The sequence below is a fragment of the Phodopus roborovskii genome, unplaced genomic scaffold (genome assembly GCF_943737965.1).
Source record: "Phodopus roborovskii unplaced genomic scaffold, PHOROB, whole genome shotgun sequence".
Classification (NCBI taxonomy): domain Eukaryota; kingdom Metazoa; phylum Chordata; class Mammalia; order Rodentia; family Cricetidae; genus Phodopus; species Phodopus roborovskii.
In genome coordinates, this window is record NW_026125059.1 from 21,326,842 (window position 1) to 21,353,037 (window position 26,196).

Here is a 26,196-nt window from a genome sequence, read left to right on the forward strand (position 1 = left end):
TTTATAGAGGCACAGTAATTTGCTTGGATTCACTGGACTATTATCTGGATCTATTTGACTCTAAATCCATGTTTTTCTTACTTGCTTTTTTCCCCCTTTCTTTTTTTAGTTTTTAGTTTTTCTAGACAGGGTTTCTCTGTGTAGCCCTGGCTGTCCTGGAACTCACTCTGCAGATGCCCTGGCTGTCCTGGAACTCACTCTGCAGATCAGGCTGACCTTGAACTCACAAAGATCTGCCTGCCTCTGCCTCCCCACCACTGGGATTAAAGGGGTGAGCTACCACTGGCTGGCCCCCTCTTTTTTTAATCATTAATTTCACTCCCCAGTATGGGTGTTTTGCCTTCATTGTATGTCTGTGCACCTCTTTGTGCACCCGGTGCCTAGAAGAGGGTGATATATCTTGTAGAACTGGGTGACAGACAGTTGTGAGCTGTCATGTGGGTGCTGAGAATTGAAACTCCAAGAATTCATAAGTGCTACATCATTTCTCCAATCCCCTTTCTGTGTGTGTTTTAGATAGGATCCCACTATGTAGTCCTCAGCTGGCCTGGAATTTGCTAGGTAGACCAGGCTAGCCTGAAACTTACAGAAATCCACCTGCCTCTGACTCCCCAGGATACTGATATTAAAAGCATGTCTCACCATGCCCAACCTGTGTGTACTCTAAAAGTTTATTTTTCCAAGTGTGCTGATCCATGCCTTTGATTCCAGCACTCAGATGGCAGAAGCAGGTGAATTTTTGTGAGTTCAGGGCCAGCCTGGTCTACACAGTGAGTTCCAAGACAGCTAGGGATACATAATGAAACCCTGTCTCATACCTTCCCCCAAGTTTATGTATGTTTGTGTGTGTGCACATACATGTGCAGATGGATTACTCATAGTTGGAGTAATCTTAGCATTTGGAAGGTGGAGGCAGGAGGATCAGAAATTCAAGACTGGTCTCAGCTACAGAGTGAGATTCAGGTTTTTTTTTTTTTGTTGTTTTTGTTTTTTAAGGTGGCACATCCTTTAATCCCAGTACTTGAGAGGCAGGTGGATCTCCATGAGGCCAGCCTGGTCTACATAATATGTTCAGGACAACCAGAGTTGTATAAAGAGACCCTGTGTTTAAAAAAAAAAAAAAAAAAAAAAAACTCATTTTTTTGTATCTATTACATTCAACTACAGTTAGGTCACTTCAGGTGTCTAACAGATTCTACTAGCAAGCTTGTCCAAATTTTCATAGTGGGTAATTTCTAATCCTGCCTCACCCCTTTTTAAAAACTTGAGAGGATCTCACTGTGTAGCTCTGGCAGGCCTGGGACTCACTATGTAGACCAGGATGGCCTAGAATTCACAGAGATCTACCTGCCTCTGACTCCCAAATCCTGTGTTAAATGTTTGGTATAGCATCCCTGGCTTCCAAGGGCTTTTCTTGAAGCACAGCCACGTATTCCTGGTTGGCTTTTGAACTCCTATTTGTTTACTGTTTGTTTTTCCCCAAGATGTTTCTCTGTGTAGCCCTGGCTGTCCTGAAACTCACTCTGTAGATTTCCAGAGTTCTGGGATCAAAGATGTGGGTCACCCTGTGCAGCTATGCCTTGAACTCTTTATGTAGCCAAGGTAGCCTCCTCCTCCCGCCTCCTGAGTGAAGGGATCCCAGGCCTGCCGCAGCAGAACAGTAGGCTTTATGCACATCTTTGTAATGGTCAGGAATGCTGAGCATTTTCTCACCTGCACAATGACCTGTTGTGTCTTTGTTTGCCTGGTTTTTGGTTTATCTGTTGTCTGGTTTTTCATTATAGGTATTCATAACCACACGCCATTTGCATTCTTAACTATTCTCGGGTTTATTCTGTTGATAATGTCATTTACTTAGTAAAAGGTTTTTCTTTGGTTTTGTTTGAGACAATGTTCTGATATGTATACCAAGGTAACCTTGGACTTGTTTTGGTCCTTCTGCTTTTGCCTCTTAGGTTCTAGGATTACAGGCCAACTTGTCCACTGTATTTTGAGACAGAGAAGGTTGTCTCTCTATGTTGCCCAGTTTAGTCCCAAACTTGTACACGCAAAGGGTCCTCCTGCTTCAGTCTCCCAGGTAATTGGGAGCACAGGTGAACAATTTCAAAGTTATTGAAGTGTCTAACTTTTTCAGTTTTTCTTTTGCTGCCAGTATCTTTGGTGTCACATCCAAGAAAGTATTGGCAAGTCTTCTGTTTCATGAGGATTTTGTCCTTTTGTCTCAGCCCTGCTAATGCTGGGTATGAATCTCTTGTCCCAGGCTTCTCTCTCTCTCTCTCTCATCTCTCTTTTTTTCTCTGTTAGTGAAACCCAGGGTCTAGCCTTGGCTAAGCAAGCCCTCTAACAGAGCTACAACTTCACAGTCTATTTTGAGTTAATTTCTATGCATGGGCTAAAGCTCCAATTCCACTCTTTTGAATGTAGATTCCAGTTTTCTAGCACCATTTATTAAAACTGTCTAGGTCCTAGTCCCCTCTCCAAAAGTCTTTTCCACATTGGCCACACACCCTTATTGAGAATAATCTATCTTTATACAGTGGTGGCTAATTTCAGGGTTCTCTATTCTACTTTATTGGTCAATATGTCAGTTTTTATGTCAGTTTCATATTTTTTTACTGTAACTTTGTAGTATTTTGGAAATGGCTCTATGCATGTATATGATGTATATTGGTCATTTTCACTAATTACTCTCCCTTATCCTACCCCCCACTATTCTGAACCCATTCCCCCACACATAAAGGACCACTCCTATCTTCATGTCCAGTTTTTCAAAAGATTTTTGTTTATTTTTATTTTTGATGTGTATGAGTATTGTGCCTGACCGTGTCTGTAGCACATATGTGTTTGGTGCCCATGGAAGCCGGAAGAGGGCGCCAGATTCCCTTGGAATTGAGTTGAGGTGCAGTGAGCAGGAGCATGTGGATGCAGCTTGTACTCTCTAGTTTTTGTTTTTGTTTTTTTTTTTTTGTTTTGTTTTTTTTTTTTGTTTTTTTTCCGAGACAGGGTTTCTCCGTGGCTTTGGAGCCAGTCCTGGAACTAGCTCTGTAGACCAGGCTGGTCTCGAACTTACAGAGATCCGCCTGCCTCTGCTTCCTGAGTGCTGGGATTAAAGGCTACATACAGCCTGTACTCTTTAAATGTCTGTCTTTCTTTCTCTCTTTCTCTTTTCTTTCCTTCCTTCCTTTCTTTCCTCTCTCCTTCTCTGCCTTTCTTCCTTCCTTCCTTCCTTCTTTATTTTTTTAATGACATGGTCTCACTTTACAGCCTTGGCTGCCCTGGAACTCACTCTGTAGATGAGCCTGGCCTGGAACTCAAGAGATCTGCCTGCCTCTGTCTCCAGAGTGCTGGAATTAAAAGCAGTTAAAAAATGTAAATTAGCCACGCTGTGGTGGCACATGCCTTTAATTCCAGCACTCTGGAGACAGAGGCAGGCGGATCTCTTAGTTCCAGGCCAGCCTGATCCACAGAGTGAGTTCCAGGACAGTCAGGGCTACTCAGAGAAATTCTGTCTCAAAAAAACCAAAACCAAAAAAGAAATTAAAAAGTAAAAATTAAATTACAAATTTTAATATGGTTTATATTTATTTGGGGGTAATGTCAGAGTTCTCTCCTTTCACCATGTGGAACCAAAGTCAAGTTGTCAGATATGGCGGTAAACGCCTTTACCCACTGAACCAGCTCCAAGGCCCTCTGGGTTTCTACCTGACAGATTGCATCTTTTTTTTTTTTTAATGAGCCCAGTCTGGCTTTGAACTTACTCTGTGGCCAAGGATGACCTTGTATTTCTGATCTCTTGCCTCTACATTCCAAGTGTCAGCATTACAGGTATACCATCATACCTGGTTAGTTTTATACTGGGATAGGGCTCAAACCCAAGACTTCTTCGTGGTTTCTTCAACCGAGCCACATTCCCAGCCTATTTATTTATTTATTTATTGAGACAAAGTTTCATATAGTTCAGACTTCAAACTCATTGTAGCTGAGGATAGCCCTGAATTCTTGATCCTCCTGCCTGCAAATCCCCAGTACAAGTATTACAGAATTGCTCCACCACATCCAGCCCTAAACTATAAACAGCTTTTACAGGAAGGAAAAAAATCCACCAACTCTTTGTGATTTAGAGTGTAAAGTTCAATTTTAATTCTTAGATTTATCAGATTTTATTTTTACATAGGAATCAGAAGCATTTTTGAAGGTTTGTGGTTGGAAGGATCTGGGATCCTGCCGAGTAGGTCAAGGTGACCAACCAGCAAATTAGAGGTTAAGTAAGTAAGGTGCTGGAAAGCTGATCTGTGCTTCTGGTTTTTGGACAAATCCTAGCTGGCAGCCCTGGTAAGCCCTTGCCTAGAAGGTATGTGACTAATGTGCCAGACGGACTGCTTCCCTTTCTGAATTCTCTCAGGGCTTTCTTATCTTAGGAAGTGAGGAATCTGGCTGAATCCCAGGATATCCATCTGGTTAAAATAAACGTCTTGGGTGGTCTAAGATGGAAAAGAACCTGGTGAAGTCAGGTTTGGAGGTGGGAGACAGATTTGTAAGTAGGGTACGATTTGTCTTTGTGAGGTGTAGGGTTTTTAAAAGCATGTCAAACACATGGGTCTCAACTTTTAGACTGTTTCCTTCCCACTGATGTTCTGTGTCCCTGACAGCTGGGTGCAGCAAGGTTGTCCTGCTGGCCTCACATGTACAGGGATGGATCACAGAAACCTGACATACTGTGGGAAAGTGACTGCCTATGCTGCGGAGTGGACAGACAGGGAAGGAAGGTGTACTTGTGTATTTCACAGTTTTGGCTCAGTCTATGATGTGGAGCCCATGGATGGGAGGGGAGAGAGATTAAAATGACAATACCAGGGAGGTGACCTTTAGGTCATTATAGACTGTTGAGGACTTATCTGTCTGTCTGTCTGCCTATCTATCTATCCATCTGTCTGGATTTTCAAGGCAGGTTTTGAGTAGCCTTGGCTGTACTGGAACTGATCTGTAGGCCAGGCTGGCCTTGTTATCAGATACTCTCCTGCCTCTGCCTTCTGAGTGCTGGGATTAAAGGTGTTCGCCACCACCGCGCAGCTCATTTTCTTCTTTTTTAAAATTTTTTATTTTATGTGCATTGATGTTTTGCCTTCATGTATGTCTGTACAGGGGTGACAGTCTCCTGGAACTGGAGCTGCAGGCAGGTGTAAGCTGCCATATGGGTGCTGGGAATTGAATCCCGAGTGTTCTGAAAGAGCAGCCAGTGCTCTTAACTGCTAAGCAATTTCTCTAATTTTTCTTTTCAAGACAGAATTTCTTTGTAGAGCTTTGGAGCCTATCCTGGCACTTGCTCTGTATATCAGGCTGGCCTAGAACTCATAGAGATCCACCTGCCTCTGCCTCCCGAGTTCTGGGACTAAAGGCGTGCGCCACCACTGCCTATAGCTTTGGTTGCTCTAGAACTGGATCTGTAGCCCAGGTTGGCTTTGAACTAAGAGATCTGCCTGCCTTTGCCTTCCAAGTGCTGGGATTAAAGTCCTTCACCACCACTGTCTGGAAGGCCTTTTTTCTTTATCTTGTAACTAAGATTGGAGGCTGTGGTATAGCTCACTTGTAGAGTGTGTACCTTGCACGTGGAAAATCTCTAGTTCGATCCCCAGCCCTATCTCCCAACACACACTAAAAGACCGATGTAGTGTCTTGGGAGGCTGGGGTAGATGGACCCTGAGTTTGAGGCTAGTCTGAGCTACATAGTGAGATTAAAAACAAAACAGAAAAGGTATCCTTCCCAAGTGAGGCTGTTCTAAGACAAGGAGGGCTCATATACTGTGGCATCAGTCACACTTGCATGTCAATTCAGAGGGTTATCAAGAGTGTCTCAGTTTTTTGTTTTGGTTTTTCTAGGTATCACCTTATATATCTCAAGTAACCTCCAGCTTGACTATATAGCTTAAGATGATCTTGAACTTTTAATGTTAGGGGTGTGATGTTTGCGTATGTGTGCCACAGTACATATGAGAGCAAAGAGAGTCAGGTCTTTCTTAATTCAGGTCTTAGGAACTGAACGCGGGTGGTATTACAGCAAGCACTTTTACATACTAGTCAACTCAGGCTGAAATTTTGATTGTCACAACTCTACAAGAGCTCTGGGGAGCTGGAGAAATGGCTCAGTGGTTAAGAAGACAGTTTCAGTTTTACTTCTTAGAAAATTATTTATAGAACCCATTATGAAGTAGAACCATTCTAAGCACTTCTCCTTTTTAAGATGTATTAGTCATATTTCCATCACCATAGTCAAATTCCTTGAGAAATAATTTAAAGGATGAAGGTTTATGTTAGCTCAGACTTGACTAGAGGTTTAAAGTATTTACTATACTCTAGCATGGAAGGGGAAGGGAAACAGGCAAAGGACGGGACCAAGTTATACTCTGCTACGGCAGGCCCATCCAGTGACCTACTCCCCTGTGCCACTAAATTATAAATCCACCCATCAACTAATCAGTTATAGCTTTTAAGGTCTGGGGAAAAAAAAAGTCCCTTCCAAAAGCCCATCAGGTTGCAACAGCTTTTAACTCAAGGACCTTCAGGGGACATTCCAGATCCAAATCACAACATGGGAATATTACTCTTCAGATGCCATAGCATCTTGCTATGTAGCCCAGGCTAGCCTTGGAGTCACTGATATTCTTGCCTCTATTCCTAGAGTACTGGAACTTGTGTTATGCCCAGCAAAAGCAAATAAATCTTGTTTGAGGTTTACCTCTTACTCTTGTGCCTAATCTAGTTTGGGGGTTCCAACAGGCCCTGGTGAAGGAGTAATGATGAATACTGGGCTTCAGTTCTTTAACTTTGTTTACAGGAGGATCAGGACACTTAATTAAAGTCCTAAATCTATATCTACACTGGCTGAATTCAAGCAAGTAATCTAAATCCTCACTCAGTGGGCATCTCTCTTGTATAGTATACAGAATAACTAGATGATCACTGTAGAGGCCCAGGTACACAGCAGAGCTGTTTACTACTTTTGTTGTTCGTTTTTATACTCTATGCCACAATTAATTTTGATGTGACAAAATGTACCCAAAGCCAGTGGAAACAAATGGGAATTTACAGGCAGACAGGCAGCAGCAGAAGTAGTCAGATCTCACACCTGCATTCTTGTGTGGGTTATCAAGTTGTAATGTTTTTCCTCCCTCAGGGGGACAAAACTGCCAGATCCCAAGTCTACACACGATTTAGCAAACCAATGTTTGTTTACCTGTGACCAGAAGTGACTGGCCAGGCTTACAAGGAATGTCCATAGTGCTGAATAGGCTATAGAAACGACCAGGAAAGGACAGCTCGAACCTAGGTGGCTAGAAAGGAGAGTAGAAGAGGCAAAGCAGAGTAAAATTGCAGCGCGGGGCCAGGAGGTGGATGTGCAGCCTTTAATTTCAGTACTTGGTAGGCAGAGGCAGGTGAATACCAGAGTTTGAGGCCATCCTGATCTACAGAGCAAGTTCTAGGATAGCAAGGGCTACACAGAGAAGCCAACAACAAAAACCCCAGTGATAGTTGTCTCAAAAGCACAGTGGGTCCAATCAAGAATTCAGTTTGACTTTAAAAATAAAACCAAACAACTTTATTTGACAAAAGACAAAAACCAGTTATTTACAGTAGTTTTTTTTTCTCTCAAATATTGTTCAATGGGACAACCATGCTTCTCCAGATTTCTTACAAGCAACCTAAGCAGACTGCCCCATCCCTCATATGCCCCATTTTATTCCAGGAGGGGGGGAATGCCAGAATATGTCAGCAGCACGGCTCCCTCCCTCCTCCCCTGCTCAGTGCATTGTGGGGGAGAAAACTCCCACTCTCCCTGGTATCACCCCCTACTGTGGTATCCTGCAGCAATCCTGGGATCTAGCTAGGTTCAGACAGTTGGGGCAGAAATAGACAAACAGCAAATTCTATGAAGCTGCCATGTTAATCCTTCCCCAGAAATGCCTGGAAGGGATGAGGATGCTAGATCCCCTGGAGGGAAGCAGGAGATCCAGTTTAGGAAAGCAACCCCCCACAAACAACAACTCTCTCAGCTCTCACTTGCACAGCAAGGGATGGGGCTAAGCCACTTAGGAGAGGTAGGGAAGCCTGTAAGAATGGCAGGGGCTCCCTAAGAAAGGCCAGAGTGGTGTATCTGTGACAGGCACTCCAAGTCAGCGAACACCCAGGAGCCCCTTCTTTGTTCACAACCTAGTAAACGTCAGGAAATTACAGTCAGAGCTCTTCAAATCTGGTTATTCAGAACACAAATATTTTGGTTAATAAAACCTAGGATTAGTGTTTCTTAGGATATATAAAGATGGGGTAAACTTGCTGAAAACTAACAAAAATGACAAAGTAAAAAAAGGGAGGGAGGGAGGAGAGAGATTAAGAACACATGTGATCTGTTTCCCGGAGAAAGCTAGGCAGGCCCTTACAATTCCCAGGTGTTGGGCCATCTGTGGCTGCACTGGCCCTTTCCCTCAGGAAGTTCTAGCTACCTTTGTGGAACAAGTGGTGTGTTTGAAGGGCCTCCTGACCAGCAGATGGCTCACTTTTCCCAAAGTAGGAGATGCTGGTGCTTTTGACAACTGGTAAAATTCTTGAATGAATCCAAACAGGCTACAAAAAAAAAAAAAAAAAAAGGGAAGGGAGGGGGGGCTGAAGGGAAAAAATGACACCCAAATGGGAGAGAAAACAAAAACTGCTTCAGTCTAGCTTAACCACCCCAATATAAAAAACAAAACAAAAAAACAAACAAACAAAAAAACCACAGAAACAAAAAACCCAACGTGTCTCTGGCTTTTTCTCTGTCTCTGCTGTGTCGGTCTAGATGGCTGTCTGGTTCAGGTGGACTTGGTTTCGGCTTTATCCCCTTCTGGGCCTGGTGCAAAAAATCCACCACCCGTAGGTATTTCCATCTGTCTTTTATGAGAGTAATCCAAACCAAGAATCAAACAACCACTTCAGGTGGAACTGAGCACGGCTGCAGAGATCCTGCTGGTCCCTTACACAGTCACCCCAGTGCAGTGGTAGATCACCCCGTTTACAAAGCTTCATCGGATAAGGTGCGCTCTCCCCACACCCGTGCTTCCGGGCTCCCTACTGCCATCAATGCAAAGCACAGCAAAAGGAAAATAAACAATTTAGCAAAAACCTAAACATTCAACTGGAGTCGGTTTTGTGATGTCTGCTGGTTCTTTTCCTTTGTCCTTTGAGTAAGTTGGAATGTGCACACGGGGCATGACCAAAAGAGGCACAGCTTAGGGGCAGCTTGGACCTAGCTCAAGTCTGAACTTGGCAGGGTACCTGAGCCTGCCTAGGAAAGCAGGCTGGAGTGCAGGTGTCCCAGGGCTCTCTGGGGAAGCAGCAGCAACACCATGCCTGGCTTTGGTGCCTTGGTCTCCTCAGAGAGGAAGTTTGAAGGAATGTAGTCAGCAGAATACAGGCCCTCATAACAGTGCAGTGACACCAGCTGCTGTCTTTCTGCTGAGGACCTCTGGACAGAGATGATCCAGATGCTTGGCAGTGATCCGTAGATAACCCTCTGTGTGAAAGAGAAGTGAACCAGGAACCTGGGACAGCTGGCCTGAGCCTCAAGCAGCCTGCTAGCAGGTGTCTACTTGGCGTTTTCCGAGACCAGAGGGAGGGAAGTGTGTAGTAACGGGGGTGCTGGACCCTGCTGCTTCTGAAGCTCCATCTCCGCAGCCCTCTGCAGTGCCACCTCCACCAGCAACTGGAAGCTACTGAAGTCTTCCTTGTCCTGCTCTGGGGGTGTGGGTGGCGGCGTATTGAAGAGTCCACCTGTGGGGCTTCCAGCCTCGGCCCTAGTCAGCAGAGTGAGTGTGCTCCCAGGGGTCACCAGGGCCTTAGGGGATTCCAGCTCCATCTGGGGGAAGGGGACTGCTGGCTTTTCACCTTGGCTCGAGTGGAGCGGCATGGAGCACACGGACAAGGAGAGCACGTTGGTGGGGGCTGGTACAGACACAGCCAGCAGGGAGGGACTGCTGCCCCTGGGGAGAGCCACATCAGAGGCCTTACCCCCACGACGGGAAATGGTGAACTGATTGGGGTCTTTGCCATCCTTCCGAAGCATGTCTGGGAGAAGGCGACGGCGGGCGTTGATGAACCAGTTACATATCTAAAATGAGTGTTAAGAGACTATCAGTTAAGTCCATTCAAAACAGTTTATCTAAGTTGTTCTATTACCAATAGACTTGGGAGTCAGGTATTTGGGATATTGTGCTGAAACTCCAATAAATCAAAGAAACAGTGTAAGAGTGACCAGTTGACTCCCTCTCCACACTTCCCAGACCAAAAAGCCCAAGAATCTCCAAGCCCCCTCCCCCTTCTTCCTGTGCTGCTCTATCCATATCCTAGGTCCTCTGTCTGTATTCTCTAACAAATCCTTGTCAGTGAGTTGCTGGCTCCGCTCTGATTCAAGGTTAACTTTATTAACAGTCTTGGGGTGTTAGAGTGTGAACAAATATCCTGCAAAAAAGCTTCAAAGCACTCACTGTACCAGACACCAAGACACAGCAACAAGCAGACAAGGTGCTGGCCGGCGGAAGGGACAATGGTGTTGAAGGAGCTAATGGTGATGTGGAGGAAATAGCTTCTGAGGAAGCGGCTTTCCAATTGAAATGTAGAAAACAGATGGGTGTGGTGGGGCACACCTTTAATCTCATTTAGAAGGCAGAGGCGGGGCATCTTCATGAGTTCAAGGCCAGCCTGTTCTACATCAGAGCTCAATGAAAGCAGTTGGAGCAGGAGATGGGTAGGGAGCACACAATAGTGACAGCAGGACAGCCATGAAAGCAATGCTGAAGGCAGGCCTGTGTGGTTGTTAGAGGCCACAGCTTAGGGTGAGGACTTAGTTTTTCTATGGACAGAGGGTGCCATAGAAGTTATTGGTATTTATTTATTTTGAGGCAGGTTTCACTATATAGCTGTTCTGGAACTCACTCTGTAGATCAGGCTAACTTTGAACTCAAGAGATCTACCTGCTGGGATTAAAGTTGTGCACCACCACCATCCTGATGGAATTTTGTTTTTTAAATCAGTGTGTGTGTGTGTGTGTGTGTGTGTTGTGTGCATGCGCCTGAGTGCGTGCATACACGCATGAGCACATGTAAGTATACATCATGCCTGTAGAGATGAGAGGATAGTTTGTGAAAGTTGGTTCTTTCATCCCATCTTATAGGTCCTAGAGATAGAACTTCAGGTCATCAGGCTTTGTGGCAAGTAGCACCTTTGCCCACTGGACCTCAAGTAACCTTATCAGCCCCATAGGAGGGGTTTAAGCAAAGGAATGACCTATGTAGAGAACAGGCTGCAAACAGAGATGAGATGGTGATTCAGATTACACAGAAGGTGACAGGAAGAAAATGATCTGTCTAGGAAACTAGCTTCCAGGCTACATGTAGGTGGGTATAACAGAATGATGCTAAGAGTGACTCACTCCTAGGCCTGAAGAACAGTTGTAAACCAGAGAGACACAGGGATGCCAAAGGGCTATCAGTCTTGTTCATGTTAGGCAAGTGATGATGTATCACTGAGCTGATACCCAACCTAAGACTCTTTAATTCCCCCAACTCCAGCAGTGTGCTGGTGGTACATGCCTTTAATCCCAGCACTCAGGACAGGCTGAGTTCAAGGCCAACCTGGTTTATAGAGGAATTCAAGGACAATCAGGGACACCAGAGAAACCTTACCTTGAAAAGCAAAAAATTACCCCCAGCTTCACAGTTCTCTTTCTGACCTCTTTGCTCGTGTAACAGTTTGTAAAGTGCAATGATTGGTGACTTCCAGCTAGAAAGAGGTTGTTTGTTTCCTACTGCCACTAGTCTTAGTCCAGATTCCCCAGCCAGGCACTAAAGCCCTCCTGCCCCATCTCTTTCCAACCCCAAACCATGCCTTCCTCTCTTCTGTCAGCATGTTGTTGTAGAATATTATCTTAGGGTGTGTGACTTCTACTTATGCTGCATTTGTTTAACTCTGTGAAGCCGTGATTCTTTGCCTGTCTAAAACAGCTGATGGTCTAATAAAGAGCTGAACGGCCAATAGCGAGCGAGGAGAGAGGATAGGTGGGGCTGGCAGGCAGAGAGCATAAGTAGGAGGAGAAATCCGGGGAGAGAAGGAGGAGCTAGAGCTAGGAGAGAGGACACTAGGGCCCGGCCACCCAGCCAGCCACAGAGTAAGAGTGAAAGCAAGATTACAGAAGTAAGAAAAGGAAAAAGCCCAGAGGCAAAAGATAGGTGGGATAATTTAAGAAAAGCTGACTAGAAACAACCCAAGCTAAGTAATAAGCCTGAGCATGTGTGTGATTTATTTGGGAGCTGGGTGGCGGGCCCCCAAAAGAGTAAAGATTAAAATAACAATAGCAGCATGTGAGACAGCTTTTAGGCCCTGCTCATTCAAAACAAAACAAAACAAAATATACAAGCCAGCTTTTAGTCCCTGCACTCTCCAGACAAAGGTAGGGTCTGAGTTCCAGGACAGCCAGGGCTACACAGATAAGCTGTGACCAAAAAAAAAAAAAAAAAAAAAAAAAATTCCAAAGACCTCCATGCCTTCTACATAGCACGTTCCTTTCTTGCCAACTGGCAGACAAAGGTGCAGGTTCTTTTTTGCATCTCCAGTGCAGATTTCTCCAACACAGTGCATTGGATTTTCTTCATGAAGGGTGTTGGGCTGTCTCCAGTTTCCCTCGTGAACAGACTCAAAGCTCAGGGAGGCAGGAGCCAAGACAGAAGAGTCACCTCTCTACAGCTGTTTCAGGACCCAGAGCCCAGCTTGCTGTAGTTCCTAGAACTGTTGAGTTAGAGCCTGCCCCCCGTCCCCTGCTTCTTTTCTGGGCTTCTTGTATCAATTGTTTATAGGGCCAGTCCTTTGGTGGATGATGGAGCCGCCTTTTAACACTCATTGCCCCCCCCCGCCCCGAGGCACTAACATCCATCTGGTTATGCAATGGTAGTAAACAAATAGGTCAGTGACCACCAGTACATGTCCAGAAACAGGAAGGAATAGTATATAACCCTAAGATCCCTCTCTGACTACTTCCTGTTGGCCATGACGAAGCTCCCCCACTGTCCAGCACACTGCTCATGGCTACTATGTCACTGTTCATAACTAGCCCAGAAACAAAGAAGCTGTCATTGACCAGGCCTCTGCATCCCATCCATGAGCAATAAAACAAACCCTAACTTCATTAAAAATAAATATCAAACATCAGAGACAGGGCTAACAGATCTGTGTGAGAGTGTAATTAAGGGCTAGGGCCAAACACATACAGCAACAAGGAAGCAGTAGCAAACACTAGAGGGCCACTGAGCCGAAGAAGCCAGCTGTGATGGTACACACCTGTAACTCCAGCACTGGGAGGCCAAGGCTACAAGTTAGGTTCAAGTTTGAGGTCCACTTGGGCTACGTAAGACCCCGCCTCAAACAAAAGGACTAATGGATAGATTTTGAATACATGTTATTTGTGCATCTAGTTACCCAGCAGCTAAGGCAGAGTAAAACCTCCACATCCAAGAACAACAAAAATGGACAAGGAAGAGGGTGTGGTGGATGACAAATTCTTAAGTCGCAGGGCTGATCTCACTAGTTGGGAACACCAACCATGTGGTTTCACTGAAGTCTGACATGCTAGGTCCCACTGGCTTGCTGGTTCATCAGCAGATACTTAGAGCCTATACTAAGTACCAGCTGCCATAGGAAAGAGAACAGTCAGGAGTCTTCACTTCCTGAGAAAGCTGCAGCAATGCTCCAAACTTCCCTACTGTCTGCCTAGGAGATCAGCGACCCCAGCTTTTGTAGCCATATCTACCCCTGACTGTTACCAGGCTTCCTTCTTGGTAGTCTCTTGAGCGAGTCTTTGGGTCTAGTCTTCCCATGGGATCTCTGCCATGTCTAGCCGAAGAGACAAATACCGGTGATGGAGACTGATCAGAAGCAGGCGCAGCTTAGTATCTTGCCAGTTGCAGTTATACCTGCCTACAGAAGAGTCCTGGCAGGCTGACAGGACACAAAGGCGCCTGTGGCTCTCCTTTCCCTCTGTGCTCCAGCTTCAAGAGGGCCTGCCCCTGAGCAATTTTTATCCCTTTTCATCTCAGTGGTTTCCCCAGTGTAACCAGGTGCACACACAGACACCAGCAGGCACTGGCAGACACTTGCTGGAGCTCTGACTGGGTCCCTTAGAAAAGGAAGGCTGAACTGCTGGGGGGTGAGAAGAAGGAAATAGCTTAAGCACTGTTGACATCGGCTTCTTGCTAACCACTTCATGGATATTCAGCTAAATGTGCACACAAGCCTGGGAGGTAGTAGCCAGGGTTCCCAACGCCATAGAGAGGGGAGTACAGAGATGAAGAGATGTGCCTTGGGGTGTACAGCTGGTTTCACATCCTGATCTCTTGCTTAGTGGTCTCACTCTTTGCTCACCTGGCACAGGGACAGCTAAGTAATGCTCACAACCTCAGCTCCAGATGGACCCACTCATTTAACCTCCACGGTTGAGCTGGTGGCCATCACTAGGAGTCTAGTAACTTTCCCTTAAGCCTCAGGTTTGAAGGCTGCAATTTGACCAGCCCGGGAGTGAGCTTAAGACCCTTTCTCCCTCCCACCAAAGGCAGGACCTGTCGATATGCTTCCTACCTCCCTCAGCCATCTATAACAGGAACCATACAACTCTCTACTTTACTGAGGGTGTGAGGTGGTGGGAACAGGGAGGGAGCAGGGGTTGTTTTAATGACTTGTCTAGCAAAGCTGGGAAGAATGTAGCTGTGCAGAAAGCAGGAAGCTTTCTGGGCACCAGTTGGCAGCTGTGTAGGCACATAGCCCCAGGACACCTCCCCCACGCACCCTCCTTCACAGATGGTGTGCATTATTGCTTTGTCTTCTTGTCCCATAGAACTGCACATCTGAGGGGGATGAAGGAGTAACCCCTGGTTTTATGCAGTCCTGGGGACTCATAGCAGGACTTTGGGATTATTAGCCAAGTGATCTACCAGCTGAGCTACAAGCTCAACCCTTTATCATGGATTCCCTCTACCACCCCACTCCAGTACTAGGGATTGAACCCAGGGCCTCATGCAGACTAGGTAAGTGCCCTATCACTGAGCTACACACCTACTCCGTGGGATTTTTAAAAATATACTAAAATAGCTACTTTCTATCTGCTTCATGGATTTGGGGCAGGTAGAATGAGGTGGAGATGACAAGATTTCGCTCCCTCTCTCAAGATAGGGTCTCAAGTCTCACACTGTAGCCCTGGCTGGCCTGGAACTTAAGAAAGGTCTACCTGCTCCTGATTCCTGAGTGTTGGGATTAAAGGTATTCACCCACATGCCAGGTACACTCGGTGTTTTGTTTTTCAAGAGTCTCTATAGCTCAGGCTGATCTGATTGTGACAACCCTCCTGGAGGTCATAGATATGAGGCACCACCTCAATCTGGCACTACAAGTTTTAAACAAGGGCTCCAGAGAGCTGTTATCCAGACTCAGGAGCAGTGGTTCGTCCCCTGGTGTAACTTGTTTTTGTGAATGTCAACAGTCCGTTTACTCAAATTAAAAATGTCACACAGAAGGGCCTTGGGGCACAGGCCACATGCTGCTGCCTGCCTGTGGAAGCCCCAGCTTGGAGAGGACAGGACATAAATATAGTAACTGCCTGCACTATGTGGACAGGCCACTCCTCCCACTAGGCCTTCACAGGCTCCACTTACCCCAGGGCCTTAGCAGGGGCCCTGCTGGCCAGAGGGTGGGCTTAGGAAAGGCTATGAAGAGGGGGCCTTGAGAGAGAAGCCTGCCTGTTTGCCTTCAGCACACAGAGCCCTTCCCATGTGTCCCAGGTGTGGTGAAGCTAAGAGACTCAGAACCCTCCAGGCAGTCCAGTAAACAGGAAACCAGATGAGTCCGACCAATAACCTGAGCTTTGACTGTCACAAGGACCAGTGAAAATCCTCCACAAGAGATCTTCTTTTGGATTTTTAGCCTCCCAATTGCCTTGCTATGGGCAAAAAACAGCAAACCATTTACTTACATGACTCATTGACTTGCTAATGCATGTCTCCAGGGCAAGTTAAAAGAGACAATCAAAAGAGATGCCCCAGGGAGAAGAAACCAGCTTGGCATGATGTAGATACCTGTTGAGGCCAGTGGTGAGTTCATTTGAATACTCTTCCTTTGGGGCAGGGAGTGTGGCATATTGGCAGAGCTTGGAAACCTCCTTAAGAGCAAAGGACATTTTGAATGTAAATACAAAGATGTGTGACTGGGGAGCTATGGCATTTTCATTTTCTGCAGTTGTAGTTACTGCAGACACTGATCAAAAACACCCAGAGTGGAGCCTAACAACAAACAAAACTAAGTAAGGACTCTACCATTTAAATGTCCTAATGCTGGGCCAGTACAGGAGCCCAGGTTCTGTGGAATCACTCCTTTAGAGGCTGGGGTTCCTTGCTCAGAGTAAGCTTTGTAGTAATTACAGTACACAGCAGGAATATGGGTCAGAGATGAGACCTACGGCTAAACACTTGTGAGCCTGGCAGGAGCCATTCAAGGATTTTATGTCTTAGAATGTCAGTGAAGACAAGGAAAAGCATGGGATCGAGAAGTTGCATTCCTGTTAGGCATGGTGGTGACACAAGCCTTTGGATCTCTGTGAGTTCAAGGCCAGCCTGGTCAACATAGAGCGTTCCAGGACAGGTAGGGCTATACAGAGAAACCCTGCCTTGAAAAACCAAAAAGCAAACAAATAAAAAACAAAACACCCAATAAACAAAAAAATTAAACAAAACCAAAATAACAAAATAAACAAAAAGAGTTGTTATTTTCAAGCCGTGCTAGTGCATATCTTTAGGCCCAGCTCCAGGAGGCAGAGGCAGCTAGATCTCTTATGAAAGAAGGCCAGCCAAAGCTACATAGCAAGACCTTGTCTCAAAAGCCCAAATCAAATCTTACATTCCATTACACGTAAGGGAAATGTATAAAGGGGCCTGAACTCTCAGGAGACTCTGAAAAGGCAGGGTAGCTCTCACTTTTCACACAGGTACTGAGAGCCTTGAGAGAGGGGCACTGCTGAGGCTGACTGGGATTGAGCGCAGGTGTCCTTTAGGGACTGCTTGATGGTCTCTACTGGTCCCTAACTCTCAGTACAGTACAAGCAGGTGGCCATCACTGGGATCCAGTGGCTGATCCCTGCCCTATGCTTGGATGCTGCAAGTGGAGCTGTGGTCCTAGGGAACCCACTGGTCTCTACAGGATATTTTGATTCATTTTCCACTCTGATCACAAGTAGATCCATCATGTGCAAGTACACAGCAGAAGCAGGTGGCAAAAGATACTGGCCCCTTTAGTGCAGTTAGGTGAGTGTCATGCTTTTATATTTATCTGCTCTGAAAAACTGGCTTTATAGCTGTGTATAAGAGCAAAATTAAACACCCTTATCCGTTTTATGTTTGCACACACTTATGACATGGTAATAAAAGTGACTGAAGCTAACATTTTGAGGGGAGTCAGGGCCACAAGAACAGCTCTTCTAAGCAGTGCTGGGGAACCCTGCTCCTTTGGGAAGCTAGGCCTCATCATTAAACCAGTTTTTTCCTCCCATTTGTTAAAGGGGGGGGGGGTGTCAGGACATTCCTAAGGTTTGAGAACTGGTGTCCTTGATAAGAAGCAATTCTAATAGAATGTCTCAAGTGGTTTGACATGTGTGAGGCGAGGTGAGATGCCATTAGGGAGGTGCAGCAATGACTCAAAGAAGGCTGCAAGCCAGAGTGTGTGTGAGAGACAAGTGCTCTGTCAGAGTGAAGCAAATGAAGAAGACTGCTCGGATGTCCATGATCAAGCGCCAGTTCCAAGAAAAATTGGAAAGGATGCTGGGGTAGTCTGGATCCCATTGAAGACAGTGGGTCCCTATGAGTAACATGATCAGATGTATAATTTTGTTACTGAAGGATAAAGGCTGGAGGCAGGGGGACCAGCAAAGGCTGTCTAGGCCTGGTCCTAACTTCTAGGCCTTTTTTTTTTTTTTTTTTTTTTAACCAATGTGCCTCTAGGACAACTAAGTTCAAGCCACCTTCCAAGGTGTCCTGATGGAGGCCCCACAGGCCTCCTGTTACCCTGTGTTTCCACTGTGTTATCCCAGTAGTCATCTGTACCCTGCTTGCCCCCCCCAAGACTAGAGGCTCCTTAAGGTATCCTTGAGGTAGTAGCTGGGCCCAACGGAGGCACCCAAGAAGAAATATGAAGTGTGCCACGTACCCTGTGTGAACCCCTGGAGGGTTAGGAACCAGAGCAGAAGACAAGCACCCAAATGGTGCTGGAAATCTTGAGAACGCTCCAAGCTTCTTCCCATTGTCAGCTGAGAAAATGGGACTCAGGAGACAACAGCAGCCTGGCCAAGGACCAGAGTCCTCTTGTGAAGTGGGTGTGATGCCAACCAGTCCTTTAAGAGTCTAGACCCTGTCTTGGGATAGACGTGGGCTAACCACTGCCTACAGTACATAGCTAGGTCACAGGAATTTTACAGACTGACTACTTACCATGCCTTTTCATGGAAGGAGGAAGAGGTGGGAAGCTGGGGAAGTGGCTAGGTCAGGGTGAGTGACGGGCGGAGGGAGAGAGCTTGTGGGTTGGACATGAGATTGTATGAAAGGACAGAGGAGACGAGCAGAAGGAAGCCTATTGCCTCATAAAAGGAACTGTGAAGCCAGCTAGACAGGGACAAGTCCCTGGTGCTAGGCTGAGGGCCTACTGCAGATCTCCTACAGGGAGATAGAGCCAAACCAGATCTTGAACACTGGTGGGTCAGCACCAAGAACACAGAGCAAAGCCTTCTGCAGGTCAACAGGACAACCAAAGAGACATTACTTCGAGTACAAACATCTCAAATGTGCCCCGGTACTTGTTTTTTACAAAGGTTCTCAAACCCAGTTCAAAATCTGTCCCTCCTCACAGTTCCACCAGGCACTGGAGAGGAATGTGTGGCTATCCTCCTCTTCCTGAGTGCTGGGGTCCTAGGTGTGGACTAAAGCTCTAGCTCCAGCTCAATTTTTAAAAAGACCTCTTTAACATTAAGGGAAAAACAAAACTATTTTGGGTATATGTGAACCTGAAGAGTCAAGAAATCATTGGATCTGCTGGAGCTGGATTACAGAAGGTCCTGCACTATCTGATATTAGTGCAGAGCCAAACTTGGATCCACAGATCAGGAAGTGCTCTCAACCCCTTGGTCACCTCCTCAGTCCCTTCAACTCATGTTTTAACCATCGCGGAACCCAGCTGTCCTGCAATCAAGTCCTGTTCAAACAGTGTGGCGGGCTGCACAGAAGCTCAGCTTCTCAGTGCCATCTCACCTTCAAGGTCAACAATGGCACCAGTTACAATTCCTTATTCCTTCAGAAGCTGCAGAGAGCCCACTTTATTGTCTTCCCTTGGGGCCAGTAACGGCAGGGATCAGGGACAGAGCTGGAGACAGACTGTGCGGCAGGGATCAGGGACAGAGCTGGAGACAGACTGTGCTGGGTCCCGTCTTACCTGTAGCACCGAGAGGTTGGTCTGCCCTGAGAGACTTAGCTTTTCCTGCTCTGAGGGGTAGGCGTTGTAGCGGTGCAGATATAGCCAGTCCCGGAGGATCTTCACCGACTCCTTGGGCAGGTTCCCCCTGCGCTTCCTCTTGCCGGCCAGTGACAGAAGGCCTTCGTCCTCACCTAGATCGCTGTCCGACATGGTGGTGCCTAGGGGCTAGGCTGGACCTCTGGGAAGCCTAGGGCAAGTGACAAAGGGGGTGGGGATAACATTACCACTTCATGCCTATCCCCTTTTCCTTCTTAACTATCACAAAAAGGAGTCATAGTTCCATATGACCAGTACCATAGCTTGAGCAAGTAGGATAAATCCTAAATATCACCAATTCAGAGAAGGGACTACTCAAACATGTGTGGCACCTCTTTTTTAAAAAACAGAATAGGACTAGAAAGAACTACAGCTTTCTACTTACTGTAGTTCTATTGAGACAGGGTCTCAATATATAGCCCAGACAGGTCTTAAGTCACAAGCTCCTGCCTCTGCCTCCTCAGTGTCAATGCCCAGCTTGGGTTCTGTTTTCCAGCCTGCCCTGGACACTTAACATCTATTACCTCTTGTGAAAGCTCCTGTAAAGGAGAAACATCACTTTATACACGAAGAACAGACTAAGAAAGCTGCCTAAGGCACCAGAGAGTTACCACATGACCCAGAATTTGAACCACACACATGGGCCCATGCAGAGCAGATGCCTGTGCACAAATGCTCACAGCAGCCAAAAGTTGGAAACCATCAAGAGATCTTCAACAGATGGCTGGACAAATGAGTTATTTGGACATAAAAAGGAGTACAGTGGGGCTGGAGAAGTGGCTCAGCAGTTAAGAGCACTGGCTACTTTTCCAGTGCCCAGCACCCAGTGTAAGGATTCAGGCATTATGCTGGTCTGCCTGTCACCTGGCAGAAGTCACTCAGGCAGTACTCTGGGTTCAAAGGACCTCTTTAAAAGAAAGACCCCCTCCCCATTACACTCTTTCAGCTCCTTTCCCTCTCCCTCTTTTAACACACACCCCACCCAGTTCCCCTGGGGGAGACAGGACTTCTCCTGGCTCCCTCTTCTCTTCAGTCCTCTCCTGCCTCTGTGTCTCTTTACCTCTTTTCTCTTTCCTCTCCCCCTTCCCTTTCTAATAAAATTTCTCACCTAAGCGATGTCTGCCTTAGTATTTGTCCCCGCCTCGGTCACCCTCACCTGCCATGGAATCTGCCAAGGTTCCCGTCGAGACTTATCATAACACATGGTAGCTCACAACCATCTGTAACTCCAGTTCTTGGGGATCCAATTTGTTCTTGTGCCCCATGTAGGGTGTGTGTGTTTACAAGCACTCATATGTATAAAACAAAATAAATAAAAGAGAGTACACTTTTTGATGCCTGTTACAACATGGATGGATTAAACAGTTAATTAGGGCTGAGGGGACAAAAGGACATTAGCTTGTTAATAATTTATTTTAGAACTTTATACACATATAATAATATTCTTTGATCAGAGTACTATTATCTTCCTGTTCTTCTAAGATTTTATTTCTTTTATGTATATAGATGTCTAATGTATGCACCACGGATGCAGTACCCATGAAGGCCTGGAGAGGGCGGAGTCTCTGGGATTGGAGTTACAAATAGTTGTGAGTCTGTGTCCATACATACTGGGAACTTGTTCTCAGCAGGAACAAGTGCTCTTAAACCACTGAGCCATTCATTTCTCCTGCAAATCCCCTCCCCCACACCTGCTCTTATTTTAAAAGTGAATCTGGGGCTGGAGAGATGGCTCAGCAGTTAAGAGCATTTGTTACTCTTATTACAGAAGACCTGGGTTGCATTCCCCACACCGAAATTGCAGTTCACAATCATCCATAAATCCAGTTCCAGGGGATCAGAGGTCCGTTGCTGCCCTCTAAAGTGCACATACATATATTCATAAATCTCTTTTTTAAATTAAACCTAAAATTTTTAAAAAGAGAACCCCCAGCTCTTAAGATCCATTATAAAGGAGTATTTAGTTTCGGGTAGCTTTCCTGCCTAGGCCCAGAGACAGATCTGGAAACTGTTCACTGAGGTCCTGCAGCCAGCCCCTGTGTAGTGCAGGGAGGGGTGAGTCATTCCTATGATGGTTTCTTAGACCCTCTCCGTGGTTGCGTCTCTGACCTGGACCCAGACTGAATCTCAGAATCCAGATCAATGAGTTATGGCTTCAGTCCCTGCTTTAACTTCCACTGGGCTGGCCGTGTGAGCCTAGTTCAGTGGCCTTTCTCTCGAGTTTAAAGCCCTCCTCCTTCCCTGGTCAAAGAAGGAGGTTTCTGCCTAGATAACTCATATCAGCTGCTCTTCCACCAGACAAAGTTCCTGTTCACAAAAGCAAAAGAAATTTACATTTTAAAAGCACAAGTTCTAGGCCAAGGCTGTGCCAGAATCTCCAGGCTCCTCCCTTCTCTGCCTTTTAACAGCTCCCCAGCAGGCCTAGCCAGCAGACTCTGGCAGCTCCCAGGTTTTGTTTCCTCGACTTGGGCCTGAGCCCAGACCTCTGGGCCGGCTAAGCCAGACTTTCTAGGGAAGGGTCTACCTTCAGCCAGGCCACCTGGAGGTGAAATGAGCACTGCTACTATTCCTCAAAGTATCACAAACGGGCTGCTTTCTGAGGGGAGACACTTCAGCCACTAGGACAGCTGGGACACAGCTCAAGAGTGCAGCCCTGGCAGTGGGTGAAAGTTTACTGAAGATCATCTTTACAAATTCCACTCTGGCTGCCAGCCAAGAACCCAGTCTTCAGGGTTACCAATGTGGGGCCACAGGAGGACCCTTCAGTGAGAACTGTTTCACCTCTGGATCCTGCACCCAGGCTTGCCTACAGGTTTCCCCACACGCATCCGCGTATTACCTCGATAGCCCCCCACCCGCCATGCAAGTTTAACAGTGTTCCAATAACCGACCCGACCCACTGCTCACATCCCACAAGCTCCCCGAGTTTTATGAACGCACACAGTTTACACCCTATACGTAGCACCAACGACTACGACGACTCTTGAAGACTAGGCCAACTCCTGCACCCGCCCACCCACGAACTCCAAATGACCTGCCCACCCACGATCTCTCCGACCGAGGGGCCCGCACGTCATCACACTGGCCATCCATCACCTTTCACCCTAACTGGGTTATTGGCTGCACCCCTTGGACAGTGCGCCCCATGCAATCTCCTACACACTCCCACCACACCATCTGCTGCAGCCACTCCCACAGGAACTTTCTGACAACTCTCCCAGCTCCAGATACTCTCCCCCAGGCCGCACACAGGGGCTGGAGTTCTCAGCAGTTCACACAAAGCGCGCAACCTCCCCCACGGCCCAGACGCAAAGGAGCACATGGCTCATGGGGCGCCGACGAATCCGCCGGCGCTCAGAGCACCCTCAACCCCCCCCCGCCCTCCCTCCGAGTCACGATGCGTGCAACAGCTCCCCTGCCCGCCCGCCACCTGGAGGGGGGGCACTCTGCAAGAAAGAAAACTCACGTGTCCATTCTGAGGCAGGAAAAAGTTTGGTTCCCAACCCGTTCCCCGGTACTCTGCGCAGGCTGACTCTTGGGGCGCGGGGCCGCCGGAGCGTGCGCGCTCGGCTTTGTGCTCCGAACTCGGCCCGGAGGGGGAGGGGAAGGGAGAGGGCTGGGCTCCAACCTCCGCACCGCCCCCCCCACTTCAGCCCTGCGCCCAGACTCCATGTTGGTCGCCCCCCTGCACCGGGGACGCGCACAGCCCCCGCAGAAGGCTCGGCGGCCCCTGGCCTGGCCCCGCGGTCCCGGCGCGCACAAACTTTCTCCGCTTCGCCAGCCCCACGCGCCCCACAGCCTTGGCCCGCCCGAGAGTGACAGATGCCTCGGAGACAGACTTTCCTTTGTTCCAAAGGAAAAGGGAACTCGCGCGGGCTCCCCAGCCGCCCCCGTCGGGGCCCCGCCCGCGGCCCCCACCTCCAGCTGTCACTCGGCGGCCCCCGGTCCCGCTCGGCCGCCGTGGGGGGGGGGCTGCCGGCGGTTAGCAACGTGCACTTTTGAAACCAAACAAACCCGCTCCCCGCGCGCTCATCCCGCTGCGGGGCACCGGCCGCTCTCTCCAGGCTGGGGTCTTTGGGAGCCGCCCCCCCAAAAGGATGCCGAACGAGCCACCCCCCAACCCACGACACCCCGCGCCAGAGTTCAGCGGCCGGGACTCACACACACCCCCGGGCTCACACACCCACTGTCGCACGCGCCGGGACGACGCCCCCTCCCCCGCCCCGCCGCCCCAAGAAACTTTCCAAGTTGTCCGCGCGCCCCAACCCGCGTCTCTAGCCCTCCGGCGCCCCACATTCACCTTCCCCGGCGGCTTCCCGGCCCACGCGGCCTCAGTGGGGTGCGGGACGGCCCGGCCGGGGCGGGGGGCGCCGGGGGAGCGCGCCTCGTACCTGCCGGGTCTGACACCCGCCTGACAGCTCGCGGCTGGAAAGCACCTCGCGACCTGACGTCAGATCCCCTCTCCTCCCATCGCGCCCGCCGCCCCCTCCCCCACCGCCCCGAGGCAGAAACAAACTTTGCGCGGAGCGTGGCCAGCTACGCCCACCCTCGGGGGCGGGCCCGCGGAGCGGGGGGGGGCTTTCGCCCCGCCCACGCGCCGGAGGGGCGGGGCCGCGGCCCCTCCTTCCTGAGCCCACCCACCTTAGGAATGCCACATGGCCCGGGCCGGGGGCGGAGCGGTGGGACCAGGAGTCAGCTCGGGGGCAGGAAGTGGCCCTCTCCTCCTTTCGAAGAGCGTTTCCGGAGAGTCTGCTGTCTTCAGCTCCTCGCTGGGGGTGGGGAGCTGCGGGGCCACAAGGGGTGCCAGTCCCAGGACCTTTGTAAGTTCGTTCCCTCCTTTGGGTGCTTGGCCGTGTGGGGATGGGGAAACTGAGGCTCAGTAGATAAGGGAGACTTAACTGCCAGCTGCTAAAGGACCTGTGATTTCAGTCCGGAAGGTCGCCGGAAAAGGTCACTTTGGATAAACCCCAGCTTAGGGCCTAGCGCGGAGGGTCGGCCAGGGGTGAGTACAGGCTGCGCCTTAGGAGCGCGGGTGAGGCAGGCAACAGCCACGCTTTGGAAGTGTGAGCAGTTCTTTGGCCCACGTGACCCACATGGGTCTCATGATAGTGCCCGAGTCTTTCTCTTGGTGGGTAGCCTTAGATGGAGACGGAGGGTGAGGCTAGGCTCTTCCCAGCGATCCAGGCTGGTGTATTTTTCCTCAGGTCTTCCTTGCCTCCAAGTTCCCTCACCCGCTGCTGTCTGTTGTGTCTTTACCTAAGCGTGGCAGAGCCTAACCCTAGCTCAGAGAGGCCTTTTCTGGGTTTATGGTCATATAGGCTCAGAATCAGCTCTCTTTTTTTTTTCCTTTGAGTTTAGTCACAAAAAAACTTTGGGAACAAAAGTTAATTTTCCTCCCAGAAAGCCCTAAGCGAATCAGAATACTGATCAGGTGACTTTTTTCTGATGCACTTGAGTATTTATTATGTATGTAGAGTTCTGCTTTCGTGTATGCCAGAAGAGGGCACCAGATCTCACTATGGGTGGTTGTGAGCCACCATGTGGTTGCTGGGAATTGGAACTCCAGATCTTTGAAAGAGCAGCCAGTTCTCTGAGAACTACTGAGCCATCTCTCCACCCCACTCAAATGACTCTTAAGGTGTACCTGGGTTTCATGAAAGCCAGACTTGCCTGAAAATGCTTTAAACCAAATGGCCATGCTGCTTTCCATCTAATACTGCTGGGGAAGCCAAGACCCAGAGGTGGGCACAGCAATTTCTTACCCAAGTGGTTTTCCATCCATAGATCTTGGGAGTCTTGGGCACTAGGCTAACAGTATGCAAGAGGCAGAGACCCTTATATAGGTGGGACCACTAGGTAAAACAGGGGCAGCCAAATGAGCCTGAAGATTTGACCAGGTTCTTAGCTGCTGAGCTAGATCTCATGCTAGGAGTGTGCTGCAGATAAGAGCCACATCTTCTCTTTGGAGCGGTGGCCACTGGTGGTCATGCACAAGCCTGTGGAACTCCACAGATTCCATTTGTGGCACCCTGCTAGGCCAGTGTTTCTAAGTCTGCTCAGTTGGGAGGTGAAGGGAATGACCTGCTCCTTCCCATGGCCTGTAACAGAGTCAAGTGAATGCTGGCTGACAGCTCTGAAGTCTCCGTCCCCCGTCCCCTGCTGGGGTGCGGGAGGCTGGTCAGGATTTCACATAAACAAACCCCCAAGCCTAAATATGCCATGAATTTGACAGTTACCAGGTCAGGCTTCTCTGTAAATATAGGTGAGTTGTGTGCATCCTTACAGTAGACGAGATTCCCACTGGGTTAAGGTTTTTAAAAAGCTTGCCTGAGATCGGTTTGTTCTGGAAAATTCAAACATCTGGGTGCCCTTCCTGGGATCTGGATGGTTATTGGCAACAACTGGAAAATATCATGGTGTAAATCTTGGTGCTCTGTACCAGAGAGGGCTGGTATGTGTTTATTTTCAGCTACAGTGTTGTGCCTAGGAGGGCCTTTGGCCAGACTTGATAATTTTGACAAGAAAACTTTTTCCAACTGGTGTTTGTTTTGGTTTGTGACAAAATCTTGCTGTTTCCAGGCTGGC

General features: G+C 48.2%; 1 protein-coding gene across 4 annotated transcripts; it reads right to left on the bottom strand.

The window, feature by feature from the left end:
- Positions 1-7,571: 7,571 nt before the first annotated feature.
- Positions 7,572-24,102, bottom strand: Tgif2 (TGFB induced factor homeobox 2). Of its 4 annotated transcripts, none has more exons than XM_051187869.1 (3): positions 24,003-24,102; positions 19,534-19,762; positions 7,572-10,135 (listed from the first exon to the last, which is right to left on the bottom strand). In XM_051187869.1, the coding sequence occupies exons 2-3, from the start codon at positions 19,723-19,725 to the stop codon at positions 9,614-9,616; spliced, it is 714 nt and encodes a 237-aa protein (XP_051043826.1). In that variant the 5' UTR covers positions 19,726-19,762; positions 24,003-24,102; the 3' UTR covers positions 7,572-9,613. The 4 variants fall into 4 exon arrangements, with proteins under 4 accessions (XP_051043826.1, XP_051043820.1, XP_051043844.1 ...); XM_051187863.1 differs by having other exon boundaries at positions 23,912-24,096; XM_051187887.1 differs by lacking the exon at positions 24,003-24,102 and adding an exon at positions 23,530-23,655.
- Between the last annotated feature and the right edge of the window lie 2,094 nt (positions 24,103-26,196).

Bases quoted from the DNA above. Each gene is read 5' to 3' on its own strand.
- Tgif2 (XM_051187869.1), bottom strand. From the start codon at position 19,725: ATGTCGGACAGCGATCTAGGTGAGGACGAAGGCCTTCTGTCACTGGCC. The intron at 10,136-19,533 runs GTAAGACGGGAC...CACTCATTTTAG, and splicing joins CCAACCTCTCGGTGCTACAG to ATATGTAACTGGTTCATCAA.